Raw genomic sequence first — 14,893 nt, forward strand, 5'->3', positions numbered from 1 at the left:
GCTGCAGCAAAATGCGATAGATTTGATAAGCCCATGCCTCTTAAGAAATCTCAAATCTATGACAGCTATAAGTGTAAATTATTGCACATATCAACTTTTTTTTTTTTAAACTAGAATTCTGGTACTTTTATAGATTCCCTGTGCAAACTATAAACCTTTTTATATGACAATTAAACTTTATTTACATAAAACTGGGAAACCCTTGAAGGTCTCATGGTCAGAGATCTTGGAAACTATAATTCCTATGTTAACATCCCCCTCTCTGGTCATCATACAGCTGCAGTTCTGGCGAATACATGTATGTGTGCTGGCTGCTTACAATAGAAGCACAAATGCTCCTTTTAAAAAGGACGGCTTGAAATCAGAAGACACAATGGACGTGTGAGAATTAGTGGTCACGTCAGTTCTCAGACCAATCCCAGATGCGGAGAGTGTCCAGCGGAGAGAACGGGCAGAGCAAGGCTGGAGCTATAAGCGGAGATACAAGCTAGACATGCTGATGCCAGGGAGGGGGGATTACACTGCAGGCTTATGTGTCATCATTAAAGGGTATTATCCTCCTCCTTAGTCCCGTGGACACCCTTTACTGACTGGCAAAGAACAAACCACCACATATCTAAAACCTATCCAGAAATGTATTGTGGCGTTAGGAGTTAGGGTTCACGCACACAAGCGCATGGAGGCTACGTATTTTTCATATATGTGAGGGCTACTTGTCCACGGACGTATGTGTAAAACACAGCAGATTTACACAGCTCTTTTGCTCTGCCAGCAGAAACCGCATATCGGCCGAGTATGCAAGGCGCATGGCCCGGAATCCTACGTCACAGACATGCGCACCGATTTTTTTCTCAAATTCGCTGATCTGTTCAGAGCGAGAATGTATATTGAAACGCTGCCCCTTCGCAATGCATAGGAGGGCTCCGTATCATATGCAGAGAATCAAGGCGTGCTGCAGCATATGGGCACGCAGTGTCCACACGCTGGTGTGCATGGAAGAATGAAAGTCCATTGCCTCCATACACAGAGTATCAAAAGTTTTGATTGCTTGGGATCTGGCTATCAGGACCCTCAGCAATCGCTAGAATGCAGCAGCTTAAACACGCTCACTGAGAGCCATTACTGCTTGCTAGCATAAGACAGGCCCATAGACTTTTTATTGTGCCCATCTTCAGCTAGTGAGCAATGACAGCACTTGGCTGAGTGCTTCAGCTGTCCAGCTGTCCATTCCAGTGATTGCTGGGGATCTCCGTAGCCAGACCCCCAGCGATCAAAACCTTCAAAGGGGTTGTCAGAGTTATATTTATTTTTGTCCAATATATCCCTCCTTAGCTTTGTCTAATTTACATACTGTGCCCTACTACACGGGGTACAGGGGCTGTGATGTGCCATAAACATACCACCACCCATGTTTACGGGACATTATGGCTGACGTCAGTTTCAGGGTTGTCTCTTTCTCAAAAGATCGTTTTATTTATTTATTTTTTTACAGGATCGGTATGTCATTCAGTTTTCTGAATGAGAACGACTGAATGACCGGCGTTTAAGCTGAACGATTAGCAAACGAGCCAACAACGATTTTCATTCTAAAGTGAACAGATTCTTATTCAATCGTGGCTTTGACGACACCAAACCGCTATTGTTCGAATTCAAAACAATACAGTGATTTTTTGCTTTTTGAACGATCCGTGTAGAAGCACTTTAGACGCAGCCCTCAGCTCCAGAATGTAAAGCAAAAAGGACTCTGAAAAGATCACAAAAGCCAAGAAAAATTGGCATTTTCACTTCAGTGGGCTCATCAGATCTGCTGTGGTACGGGGACTTCTTTTGACTAGGACTTTTTTTTTTTTTAAACTTGGAAAACCCCTTTTCATGTCCCTATGAGGTGTCAAAAGTTTTACACTTTAACCTAAATAAGAGTAAATTTTTTTTTATTGACCCAATTCTAAAAAATATTTGTAAGGCGTTAACACTACGGATTAAGGACATCAAATATTACATTAATAAAGAACATTTCTAGGTTAATACATTTCCTGCGAGGCTGAGAACATTTTATCGATTCTATTACGTAAACCGCTTTCCCCATTTCCTCCGGTTATCTACAATGTAGCGGTGGGAGCGCAGCACTGGTTACCACACTGCATTATTTAAAATTTCTATAAACCAATTTATCCCTCCTACCGTGGAGCAACTTGTCTAACGGACCCTGGGAATCCCCTTTGTTTTGTGTATGTGCCTTTGTTCCGGCCTTCCTTTTAGCTGAGAGTTACAAAAAGGTTCCCCCCTCCCAATATAAAAGAGGTTTCTTGAGGGTCTGTTTATAGCCCCCCTTTTCCTTAGCGGTTGCCCCCCAGGTCTTCTCATTGACTGGGTGAATAATGGATATGCTGCTGGTCTCGTGGACTTAACAAGAGCTTGTGAATGAGGCAGCCGCCCGAACAGCAGGTGTTTCGCCGCAGCCCCCAGCCCTGATCTGCCAGCTTTAGTAATCCACACACCATCTGTTGGGTAGAAGAGCGCTGCCCTCTCGCCGAGAGACAGTTCACATACGAAACACAAAGTGGATCATTGGCAGATGGAGATTATACGGCCAGAAGAGGGGAGGACACTCCGGTACGTGACAGTGCCTATTAACTTCACGCTGACTGGGACTTTGTTTACTTAATGTCTTTTGGTGACCACATCCCACTTTATAGATACATGGGAAGCAAACGTTTCAAAGGGTTCCGAAAAGCAAAAGCAGATGATCTATCATGTACAGAGCAGCTACATGGCCCTCACAAATTACCATCTTCCCCTGGAGATGTGGAATTATGTCATACTTACTGGCATCTCTTTATACCTTAAGGCAGGGGTGTCAAACTCATTTTCACCGAGGACTACATCAGCCTTATGGTCGCCTTCAAAAAGGACCAATTGTGATTGCGATTGCAAGACTGTATAGTAAGGGCTCGCTCACACAAGTGTATTTATGCAGCGCATTATGCATGCAATTTAGCGGGTGTAATACGTAGTCAATAGGACCCATTGGTTTCAATGGCTTTGTTCACATGAATATATTTTTTCACGCAATTGTGCAAAAAAATATGCTGCCTGACCTATTTTGCTGCGCATTGTGTTATGACACTGAAGTGAATGGGTCGGCACAAATACGCAGTAAGCCTGCGCATTTCACTGTGTATTAGCGCACTATTTCAATGGGTCCATCTGTTTTTTTTTGCATGCACAAAGGCCAGCACTGACGATAAAGATCAGATATCAACTACCTGATCCTCCTGTTTTCAGGAGAGAAGCCACTGCTAGAGACTTTTGCCCCTCACACATAGGCTCCTGCAGACGGGCGGAAATTCCACGGCGGGATTTCCCGCAGAATTTCCGCCCGTGCCCGCTGCCATAGGATTGCATTACATACTGCAATCCTATGCACACAGACGCGATTTGTCCGCGTGAAAACACACGCAGAAAACAAATCGCGGCATGTTCTATTTCTGTGCGGGTTTTGCAGAGGCCCGCACAGAAACGTCACTAGTGACGCGCCAGCTCCGCTCTGAGCATGCGCTGGTTGAGGGGTAGCCAGCACATAGAAGAGCGGAGGAGACGCGGGAGCAGGAAAGTCGCACTGGTCACTGCAGGGGCACAGATCAGATCCCGCTGCAAGGATTTTCGCAGCGGGATCCGACCCAGCCATCTGCAGGCGGCTATACACACAACCAAACTGAGCGTGCATGTGTATGGGGGAAGTCAGGAGAGCGAGCAGTCAGCTGGAAGAGCATGCGGCTGATTCTGGCCTTGTATAGGACCTCCATATCCTCAAAATCCTCCTATTCAAAAACTAAGTTCTGCTGGTATTATAAAAAGCAATAGTCACTCCTCCCATGTGCCTATGAGTGGATGTAAACCCCCGCACTAGCTATCATAGAGAACAGCAGCAATGACAGTACAAGGCGTCCGCTGCTCTTTTCAGGTAGTCATTGTAAATTTATCTTCTGAGTCATGGAAGCAACAATGAGGTGTATTAAATAAAAAAAAAATCATCTTTTTCTAAAGGGACCTGCTGCGGGTACACAATAAGTGCTTTCTTATAGAGCTTGTTGTGTGGGTGGGGTGAGTGCTGTTTTTCTAACAAAATGAAGTAAGCGCAAGCCTTCTATAGCGTCGCTCGTACTTATTAACTCTTGTTTTTTTCCATTAGCTGGCATGGTACAGAAGCTGAAATCATAAAAATCCTATTTCGGGAATAGTGCTCCATGACGCGATTACAGGAATCTTTAATTCCTGAAATAACATTACTGGGATCTGGCCCAACCAAAAGGGTTCTTACGGTTCCAACTGCTACGTTCATACGCTTAAAATAAAGTGTGGCCTTCTGAGAAAACGGAAGTCCCATCAGCATGCCCACTTCTACCAAAAGAACGGTTTCTATCCCCAGGACCCTATTACAACCCATTTCAGAGGGGCATAGGAACCTACAAAACAACTCAAATCACATCTATGAAACATATAGATGGGATACAGTAAAGGGAGGAATGTTTTGATACACAAGGTGGGCATCCCGTGGACCTTCAGACTAAACACGATTGCTTGTCCAGGAACTGCTGGCCAGCTAAAGGTATACCTGCCTAAATAGGTCAATGGAGTAACAATGAATGAATGAAAAAACAGCCATCAACATCATTTAAAAACCTATAAGCACATATTAAAGGGGTTGTCCCGCGATAAGTGGGGTTATACACTTCTGTATGGCCATATTAATGCACTTTTTAATATACATCGTGCATTAAATACTGGCCATACAGAAGTTATACACTTACCCCCTTGGTCAGCGCCATGGAGACGGAGACGCCAGCACCGGAGGGGGTAAGTGAATAACTTCTGTTTGGCTCATATTTAATGCACGATGTATATTACAAAGTGCATTAATATGGCCATACAGAAGTGCTTAAAGGGGTTGTCCCGCGCCGAAACGGGTTTTTTTTTTTTTTTCAACCCCCCCCCCCGTTCGGCGCGAGACAACCCCGATGCAGGGACCTAAAGAAAGCTTACCGGAGCGCTTACCTTAATCCCCGCGCTCCGGTGACTTCTATACTTACCGGTGAAGATGGCCGCCGGGATCCTCTGTCTCCGTGGACCGCAGCTCTTCTGTGCGGTCCATTGCCGATTCCAGCCTCCTGATTGGCTGGAATCGGCACGTGACGGGGCGGAGCTACACGGAGCCCCATAGAGAACAGGAGAAGACCTGGACTGCGCAAGCGCGGCTAATTTGGCCATCGGAGGGCGAAAATTAGTCGGCTCCATGGGAACGAGGACGCTAGCAACGGAGCAGGTAAGTAAAAAACTTTTTATAACTTCTGTATGGCTCATAATTAATGCACAATGTATATTACAAAGTGCATTATTATGTCCATACAGAAGTCTATAGACCCACTTGCTGCCGCGGGACAACCCCTTTAACCCCACTTGCTGCCGCGAGACAACCCCTTTAAGTCATGTTAAAAAATCCCCAACCCTTCTCTTCGGGAACAACGCAATTAAAAAGGACCTCTCTCGGTATATACTAGTTGACCTTGTATCAGGCAGGTCTACATTGCAGGCCCCAAGTCACACGGTCCAGGTGACTTTTTAAAAAGCTATTGACAACCACGTAAAAGTAGTAATGGAGAATAAAGATAAAAGTAACCAGTGACCAAGGCCATGATCATAGTAAGGGATATTTAATGAAGAAAGGACACATCTGGTGTGAGAAAAGGAGCTCTCTTTAATAGGGACTGTGGCCATAAATGATTCTTAGTGCTGGGCTCGGCTGTTTCAACATTACAAAAACTACTGACAGTTTGAGAATTATATCCTCTTAACACTACGGGTGTTTTGGGCCATTTTATATGCTATTAAAGGAATTTGCTTTTTTTGTGGGACAAAGCTGCTCTTTTATCTTAATTATATGTATATGTATATGTTATATGAAAACAATATGTTTTTTTTTTAGAAATGGAGTTTTTAGGTTGTGAGAGTAAAAACAAACAATTTTTCAAGTTTCAACTTTTTGTTTTAATCATTTTAACCTAAATTTTGTTTTTGTCTCATCTAACATTATTATATAGGACATGACCTAGTTAGTGAAATTGGATAGCAGCTCCAGTTAAGGCCTCATTTACATGGTCAAATTTCTCCACAGAAAAAAAAAAAAAGCAGGAGGGTGGATATTTTTTCCCTAGCATTTTTAATAGGTGACTGACAATCAACAAATTGGACCAGAATGTGACATGCTCTGTTTTTTCTAAACACCAACCACTGGTTTGAGTAAAAGAAAAATGCATATCTGCACAGCTCCATTGAACATAATGGGTCCGTGTGCGGTCCTTGTGCAGCCAGTTACAAAGACACACAACACGCCCCCGACATGAAAATCACCAGTGAATAGGAGCCTTTGGTTTTCTTATGCCTCATGAAGCCTCGTAAAGCTTTTTTTTTTTAATGTACCTTTAAACTGCTTTTTCACTCATGCGTTAAGTCAACCTATAAGTCAACTCAGCCCAACTTCTGAAGAACAAATGTACAACTACAGAAATGTTAAGTACATTTGTAAACACTTTGCTTTACATATGACTGAAAATCAATACATTATATCAGGTTTTCTTCTAGAAAGTGTGGAAAAGCTCAAATTCAGAACCCTGATAATGATCTCTCAACTGAAAGCAATGCAGTGTGAGATTTAGAATGGTAAATGGTTAGAAAAATAACCAATAGGTCACAAGTCTGATAGCAGGCCGAGATACATTCTGTTCATCCCAATGGGCAATCAACTGACTTTTGAAAGGAACCATATAGGAAATGTTGAAAATGACATAAAACCGTTGAAAGCCAGTACAGAAGAAGTAAAACTTCTGTACTGGTTTGAGTTTGTGTCATTTGTGAAGGCAGCACCTGGGGAACCCTCCAAGCGAGATCTGGTCTTTGCTGTGGGGTTCCCAAGCCGTTACTTGCACAAATAGTCCTGATAGTGTGGTTGCTGATGCTGCACAGGGCTGGGATGTGGTAAGACAGTGTTCCCCAACTCCAGCCCTCCGCCAACAGGTCATGTTTTCAGGATTTCCTCAGTATTGCACAGGTGATGTAATTATTGTCGGTGCCTCAGACATTATCACAGGTGTTCTTACCATAGGATATTGTAATGACCTGTTGGTGGTCCTTGAGGACTGAAGTTGGGGACCCCTGTGGTAAGGGATGGTGTGAAGAGGAGCTTTATCCAGAGGGGTAGCAATGGTCAGGGCTGATGGCATAGTAGGAACAACAAGGTCAAGGCAGTGAGCAATAATGAAGTCCAGTAAACAGAGCCAAGGGCATGGAGCACAGAAGTCAGAATAATCATGAGTCAGAACCCAACTCTTTTCCTAACATAAGTAAACGGATTAGAGGAACTAGCAATAGGGCCTTATGTGGCGCAGAGTGTGAAGGCAGCAGAAATACAGTCCTAAGCTCTCACTCACGACCTGAAGGTTGCAGGTTCAATCCCTGCTTGGTTCAGGTAGCCGGCTCAAGGTTGACTCAGCCTTGCATGCTTCCGAGGTCGGTAAAATGAGTACCAAGCTTGCTGGGGGGGGGGGGGGTAATAAATATATTACCATGATTAGCAATGATTTTGGCTAGTTGTAGGTCCTAGTTTAGTTTATCTTATTCATAAACAATATCAAGTCTACAACTATTTAATGTCACTCTCTAATAGTTAATGATGTACCATGTAGGAAAGCGGTGATTCAAAAGATTACTACTTACTGTGGTTATAAATCGATACATAGGCTGCCGCCTTTCTGTATATTTTACTGTGATGGGACTCAGGTCGTAGCGGAACCAGATGGCAGGGATGATTCTCCCCGTGTGACTGTATGCTATGTATTCCTAAACAATTCGGAAACAAAAGCGAAATATGGATTGAAAGCAGTCTTCTAGTTCGTTTTACATTTAGAAGCAAACAAGGAGTACAAATGAACATTGTCACGCTGCAATGAGAAGAAGCAGCCTTCTTTGGTTATCTAAGCATTACATTACTGTTCAGCTATGTAACTTTGTTGGAATTCTTTATTTTCTTTAAGAAGTCTGCCTTTCAATCTCTTGCATTCTGGCAACCTCCTTCTGTGCAGTTTAAGAATAAAACTTATGTCATGCTTCTAGATCATGCCTTTTCTTTTGCCAGCTTTATTCTTACCTTATTAGCTACAGTGTACTGGTATGAAAAGGTCTGCTTCCCACTCAGGTCTTCATATACGGTCGGTACGATCTTTAATATGTAGTCATGAGAAGCCAAGGCTGTAGAAGAGACAACATTTAGGGTTTGTGTAAAAATGAAGGGGGAAAAAGACAATTGTGTATTTGCTGGGAGTACAAATAATAATTTGTGCTGCTACTGTGTTAATCTTATAGGATTTCCTAGCATAAAATACTGCATCAACCCTTGTGTGGCGAGTAGCACCAAGTCAAAGCCAGTTTAGAACACCTTATACCAGGGGTGCACAACTCCAGTCCTCAAGGCAGCCCCACAGGCCATGTTTTCAGGATTTCCTCAGTGTTGCACAGGTGATGTAATTATTGTCGGGGCCTCAGACGTTGCCACAGGTGTTTTTACTATAGGATATCCTGAAAACATGACCTGCTGGGGGTCCCTGAGGACTGGAGTTGGGGACCCCTGCTTTAATCAATTATACAGGGTGCCTCAAAAGTAACAAAAAACACCCATATAAAATGAAAACAGTGTAGCAGGTGATGATGATCCAATTTTAGTCACAAGCCTTGCAGGAAGGGATAAACCCATTTGGCCATGTCACGAGCATGACAGCCATTTTGAACGCTGCCAACGACGGATCAAAATGGAAGAGAATTGCACCAGAAAAACAAATATGTGCTTCATGTTAGCATAACGTTATTCGTTCTCTTGTTAAATCTTGTGATTTTTACTCTTTACAAGCAATGTGATTGATGGCATTAACCCAAGCAGAACATGTTGAGGTCATCCTTATTTCCAGGGAACAAAGTATGTGTCTCTGCAGAAGATTTCAAACAGGCCGCCCATTACCCACAATGCAGTTGCCAAATCTGCTTCCGGTTTTGCAGCATCTACATTTTGTAAATACCATTTATGTGTAGACAAAATTTGCTAAAGTGAGGTACGGCTAACCCCACATTGCTGACAGGTGACAAGTGCTACATTGTGGGTTCTTGCAGAATGAGGCCAGAATAGTGATTGCTGTTGCTACATATATAGCAGTTATTAGTTGCCCAGCTTTCAATATTGGTAGCAGAACAGAATTTGGCAAGAAGTTGGGTAATGGGAGGCCTGTTTTAGTGGCGTCGGTTGAAATCTTATGCAATGATATATGTGCTCTGTTCACTGGGTCCATCTTAACACATTCCCCCTGGTATAATGCAAATCAATCACATTACCTGTACAGATTAAAAATCACTGTTTTAACAAGAGAATGAATAACGTTACGCTAACACGAAGCACACCGTTGTTTTTCTTCTGAAATGCTCTACCAATTTCACGTGTCACACACCTACCTTTCCATGGCAGCATTCAAAATGGCCACCATCCTGGTGATGTGACCAAATCGGTTTATTCTTTCCTCCACAGATTGTGTCTAAAATTTGCTCACCATCCAAACAGTTTTCGTTTTAAGAAGACCTTGAATGTTTTTTCAAGCAATATTCAACACTGTGGTGTGGATAGCAGACTTAGGACTCCCGTTCTAGGGATGTGGTGGTGGTGGTGGTGGTGGTGGTGGGGGGGGGGGGGGGGGGGTCGCAGTAGCAGGACCATAGCAATCATTTATAACGCACCCTGTGGTTAAGTGAAAAACATCTTAACATTAAAGTGAGTTTTTCCACAATTGTACGTACCATTGGAAGCAAGTTTATCTGCTCCTCCCAAGGCATTGAACGCACCATGAACATTTGAAACCTGAAAAAGAAGAAAACATAATTAAACACCAGCAGTATCATAATTGGGTGAAAGGATATGTTGAAATGCATTTACATGGGCAGATAATCTGCCCATAAGAGTGCTGAACCACAGCATGGCAAGTTAATCAGCGATCATTGCAAGTTGATCAGCGATGATTTTTCATTCCCATTCAGCTTGTATCATTGCTGTCCGCATATCACCCATCTACACAAGGGAATGCATTTTGATGTGTGATCACTGGACTAATTGGGAATGATAATCACCCAAATGATTCATACTGACTATTGCCCCATATAAATGAGCTTTTAGCCTAATGAATTTTAGCTATAAAGACTACAAGAATATATTGCATAACAGTATGTGCATTTTTGGTAGCATCACATGGCAGCTCTGGAAGTTTACTTAGGCTGATGGAAGCCTTTTGAAAAAATGAATTCTTTAATACAGGCCATCTAAAAAGACAAAGAAAGTTTTAAAAAAGACCACTAAGCAGAAAAAAGGCTCCCGTCAAAAAAAAACAAAAACATCCCAACAATTCCTCCCTTCATAGTCTGACATCCTTTGATCTCATTTCATCTCACATTACAATTAAAACTGGGGAATAAATAAAAGGAGTTCTTTGAGTTATGGCAAATGTTCTTTGTGTCCCGTGAGATCAGCAATGCCCCAACCTTCTCATCATACTGTGTCTGGCTGATGGGGTGCAACAGGAACTTGCCCCTCTGCCATGTCTGCAGTAAGGGTACTCTTACATAGGACAACTGTTGGGAGTTTAAGCACCCAACAGCCGTTCTAGCAATTATTGCTCCTGTGCTTCCACGGAAGACCGAGTGTGGGCAGAGCATACTGGGGATCTCTTCTGCTTCCTGCCTTCATTCAGAGTAAGCAGGGAATCCTCCATAAACAGCAGCCTGTTTAAACAGGCCAATGGTCACTTGGTTCTTAGGCAAGCTAAATACCAAGCAAGTCCGAAATGAAAGCGATTCTCACTCACTTCCCTTGTTGGGTCTCATGTTTACACAGGGCAACAGTTGTCTGTAATGGTTCTTTTGGGTAATTACTCTGGTGACTATTGGCCCATGTAAAAGTACTTAAAGACAAAAATATTTTTAAGTACCACCCCCTTGACCAAGTCCTGTCCTAACCAAAGAAAGAACAGCTTAGAATAAGATTAACCCCTGCACTCTCCACAGGATTTGTACAAGACTGTTACACGAAAATGGAGTAAATGCAGCAGACTGACCAACAGTGGGAGGGAAGGGAATTATCTATAGTTCCTAATCTACTTATCTACTCTCATCATTGCATTTTTTACAATTAGTAGGCCTTTAACGTAGAGAGTCCCCTACCTGCTTTTTTTTTTTACCTTTACTACATTGCTTAAAGGAGTGATCGGAGTTAAATTTTTTCTGTTAAAGTATGTTCCCCGGGCAATAAAATAACAGATCAGAATATACTCTCCTCTCCCTGCTGTGCAGATGCTTGGCCCTCCCTCCACTGCTCCGTTTACAAGCTGCAGTTCTACCTAACTCTCAGAAAAAGGGGTGACTGCAGACAACATAGTCTGCACATGTGAACTGATACCAAGGATGCCAGCCATAGATAAGTGCCAAAATGCAAACTAACACCCACGTTTTTTTGCATGCTGTGATCATAAAGGGCAATCCACTGCTTTGCCAGTAGGGGTTGTATTCCTGTATAGTGTGTCACACTTGTCTATAGCTAGCATTCTTGGTATCAGTTCATATGTGCGGACTATGTTGTTTGCAGTCACCCCTCTCCACAATCTTGGGTTGAGTTGGCTGGCTGCACATGAGTCTGCAATGAACATTTAGCTCATACTGCAATCTGGCTGTCTGCATGCTACTAGGGGACATGGTGATTGGGCCTGCCCTGCAGTATCAGGTGATGTATATTTGGCTTCTTTTTCTGCGAGTTCTGCAGATCTACCCGGTTTACAAGATGCAGCCAATACCTGAGCTCAGTGATCAAGTGTTGAGCTCAGTTATTGGCTGCAGCGGCTGGGATGTCACTTTAAAAGGCTGGGGCAGCCTGTAAACGTGACGTCAGAAAGGAGAACCGGAACCGCGGCGGCGGACACGGCAGCAGCATGGAGAGGCCGATTTGTTTTTTTTTACTACATGGGGGAACATACTTTTATTGAAAAATATAACTCATACCCCCCCTTTAATATAAAATATCTTCAGATGGATGTGGGAACTGATACATTTCTATTATTTATGTACAGAAGAAAACGTCAATCTTCAATTTTCTTCCATCCCTCAAGAAACCCGTATGATGTAAATGACAACCTTTTCGCAACACATCACATTATGCCGTTGAAGCTTGGGAGTGTCTCTGGGTGGGTATATAAGTTAGATAACATAGGTGGCATAATAAACATTCACTAACTGAGGTCATGCTCTTAGCTCATCCAGACGCCAGCAGTACAAGACATGCATTCAGACTCTACTCACTCCCACGGATGCAGGAAACTAAAAGTGGGTCACCATGATTGCATTAAAATACAGCTTATCAAGTACTTAAAGCTGGTGCCAGCCTTATTCTGGTGACGCCGTCGTTTAAGGCGCCAGGCTCATTTTACACAGGCAGATGCATTCATGCATCATTCAGTCATTCACTGTATCAATGAATGCAAACGACTAAACAATCTCGTTCATTTTCTGCAGGCACATCGTTGCGTACGAACAGAGGCGCAAACAAACTGACACTTAATCGTTGGTCGTGTTTAAACTCATTGAAATTTGCACGATCCAACGATTTTTAAAAAAATAATCGTGCCGTGTAAAAGGGCCTTTAGTCACACGCTAGTCCTTCCGGTAACAAAAATGTTGCAGCGCAGTATATTGTCTTAAGTAAACCACAAGGAGGTTTCATGTCTCACAGCAGAAGTAAAATATGAATATTGTGCTCATGTTTATAACCAGGCTTCCAAGTAAATACGGATTAGGTCCTTCAAGATATTTGCCCTTAAAAGGAATGTGACTGCAAAAAAAGGACTTCTTGTCAAAAGCTTTTCATGTTGTTAGGAGTATTTAACATTTTTATTTCTCATGTCACCATCTGCATTACAGAAACTACAGCAGCTGTTTTTTGTTTTGCTTTTTAAGCTGCAACATCCCTATCAGTTTTCAGTACTGATTTCATTATGGAAAATATACATTTCTGTAGAAACCACAATTCTATTTACATGTAGTATTGGTTTCTTAGAAGATGGACTTGGAAAACTTCTTAGGGTTGCTTAAAATTGCAGCAAAACCTTGAAGGAGAAGGAAGAGGATGAACAAAACTAAGCTACATGGGAAGGGTCCCAGAAAAATGACCTTTATAAACATGGAGACTCAAGACATGATATCCTGGAGAACTGCTACTCATACAACGCTCAAGAATCGAGGACTACTTCTTGACAGTAAACTAAGGCCCCCTGTCCACGGCAGGGATTTCGCCGGCAGTAAATCGCCGGCGAATCACGCCAGCTCAAGCTTTCCATAGCATTGCTATGGAAAGCGCCGGCGCAGTGTCCACGAGCGAAGAATCACTGTGATTCTCCTCACGCGGCTGGCTATTCGCGGCATGCTGCGATACCCCCGATTCTCCGCAGGTCAGCCTATCTTTCAGAAAGGCTGACCTGCGGAGAACCGTCTGCCGCCTACTGCTCCCGGGCGGCGGCTCCTGCGGCTGAGATTCGCTGAGGGATACTACAACGCCCGTGGACAGGGGGCCTTACTTCACTGTTGGCTCTTACTAAAATGGTATAAAAAAATGTATATAATACATATAAAGTGTTCTTTCAACCTTTGATCACAGCGATATATCCTGATCTACTAAACGACGGAGCAGACGTAGGCTGATGCGCATGCTTACCTGTAACGTATCCCCAAAACTAAGCTTGTGAATGAAGTGGCTCATGTCGGGGTTCTGCGGCTGAGCTGTGGCACTGTGTGTGGATACATGGAAATTTCCAGGCACCTAATTAACCAAGAAATAGTTAAAATTTGTATTTTGGGGCTTTTAGCCTCACAACAGTCACATTCAAATTTGTCCAAATAGTCATCAGTATAGATGTATTGACAAAAAAAAAAAAAAAAGTTGGAAACTGTTCTCGTAGACGATGAGTCAGTCAAATCTTTATTTCAAGTGGGGAATCTCTTGCCTTTTAGTCATTCCAGTCTACCTGAAAGCTCCACAGTTGGGATTCATGAAGGCTTTGAAGGGACTTGTATTCTTGGCTGCACTACAGTTCTCCTAACTGTTATATCACAAATTAATACTTTCTGTGGGGCGTTGTACAATAATTCTAGTACAATTCTTGTCCCACCCATGTTATGGCATAACCTCTCATACGGTATAACCCACATCCATGTTATTAAGTATTCAACAGCTCATCCAGACAGCCTTTGTAGTCCCACATATAATTACATTTCATCACAAAAGTAACAGTGAACACACCTTGGTTATGTCAGAAATTCCACATCATCTAGGCTGCAGAACCAATTTATATGACTGCGGTTATAAAACAAAGTAATGTGCTGCACAAATTATTAAAGGCTGGAGCCTGTAGTATTTACACACATACGAGGAACATTAGTAGTATAGCGCACACATACCTTATTTATAGTGAAGCTGCCTTCAAATCGGCAGCCATTCCCGTTATTCAGAGGAATTTTCATAGAATTGTCAATGTGTCCAACTTCATGCCGGCCCATTTCATCCTGAATATCCAGCCCAACCACTAAGGGCAAAAGAAAAAATTGGTCACATACAAAAACGCCACCTGATGGGCATCACAACTCACAAAGGGATTGCCAACAGCACTGCTGAAAATCTGTGTAACTCCACCGTCCAAATGCATCTATCATTAAAAGGGAGTTGTACCATAAAATCCACCTTTTTAGATGAAAAGCCAGCTCAGCAATCAGC

At 42.8% G+C, this 14,893-nt stretch overlaps 1 protein-coding gene across 1 annotated transcript in view; it reads right to left on the reverse strand.

Annotated features, from left to right (window-relative positions):
* ERGIC1 (endoplasmic reticulum-golgi intermediate compartment 1) overlaps nt 1-14,893 on the reverse strand; it is a 93,451-nt gene that overhangs the window by 24,717 nt on the left and 53,841 nt on the right. The window contains exons 5-9 of the mRNA XM_066591281.1: nt 14,581-14,705; nt 13,838-13,942; nt 9,889-9,949; nt 8,201-8,301; nt 7,771-7,893 (exon numbers count right to left, since the gene is read on the reverse strand). Of these exons, the coding sequence (XP_066447378.1) occupies nt 7,771-7,893; nt 8,201-8,301; nt 9,889-9,949; nt 13,838-13,942; nt 14,581-14,705 (515 nt within the window). The remainder of the gene's footprint in view (nt 1-7,770; nt 7,894-8,200; nt 8,302-9,888; nt 9,950-13,837; nt 13,943-14,580; nt 14,706-14,893) is intronic.

The sequence above is a fragment of the Eleutherodactylus coqui genome, chromosome 2, assembly GCF_035609145.1.
Source record: "Eleutherodactylus coqui strain aEleCoq1 chromosome 2, aEleCoq1.hap1, whole genome shotgun sequence".
Lineage (NCBI taxonomy): Eukaryota > Metazoa > Chordata > Amphibia > Anura > Eleutherodactylidae > Eleutherodactylus > Eleutherodactylus coqui.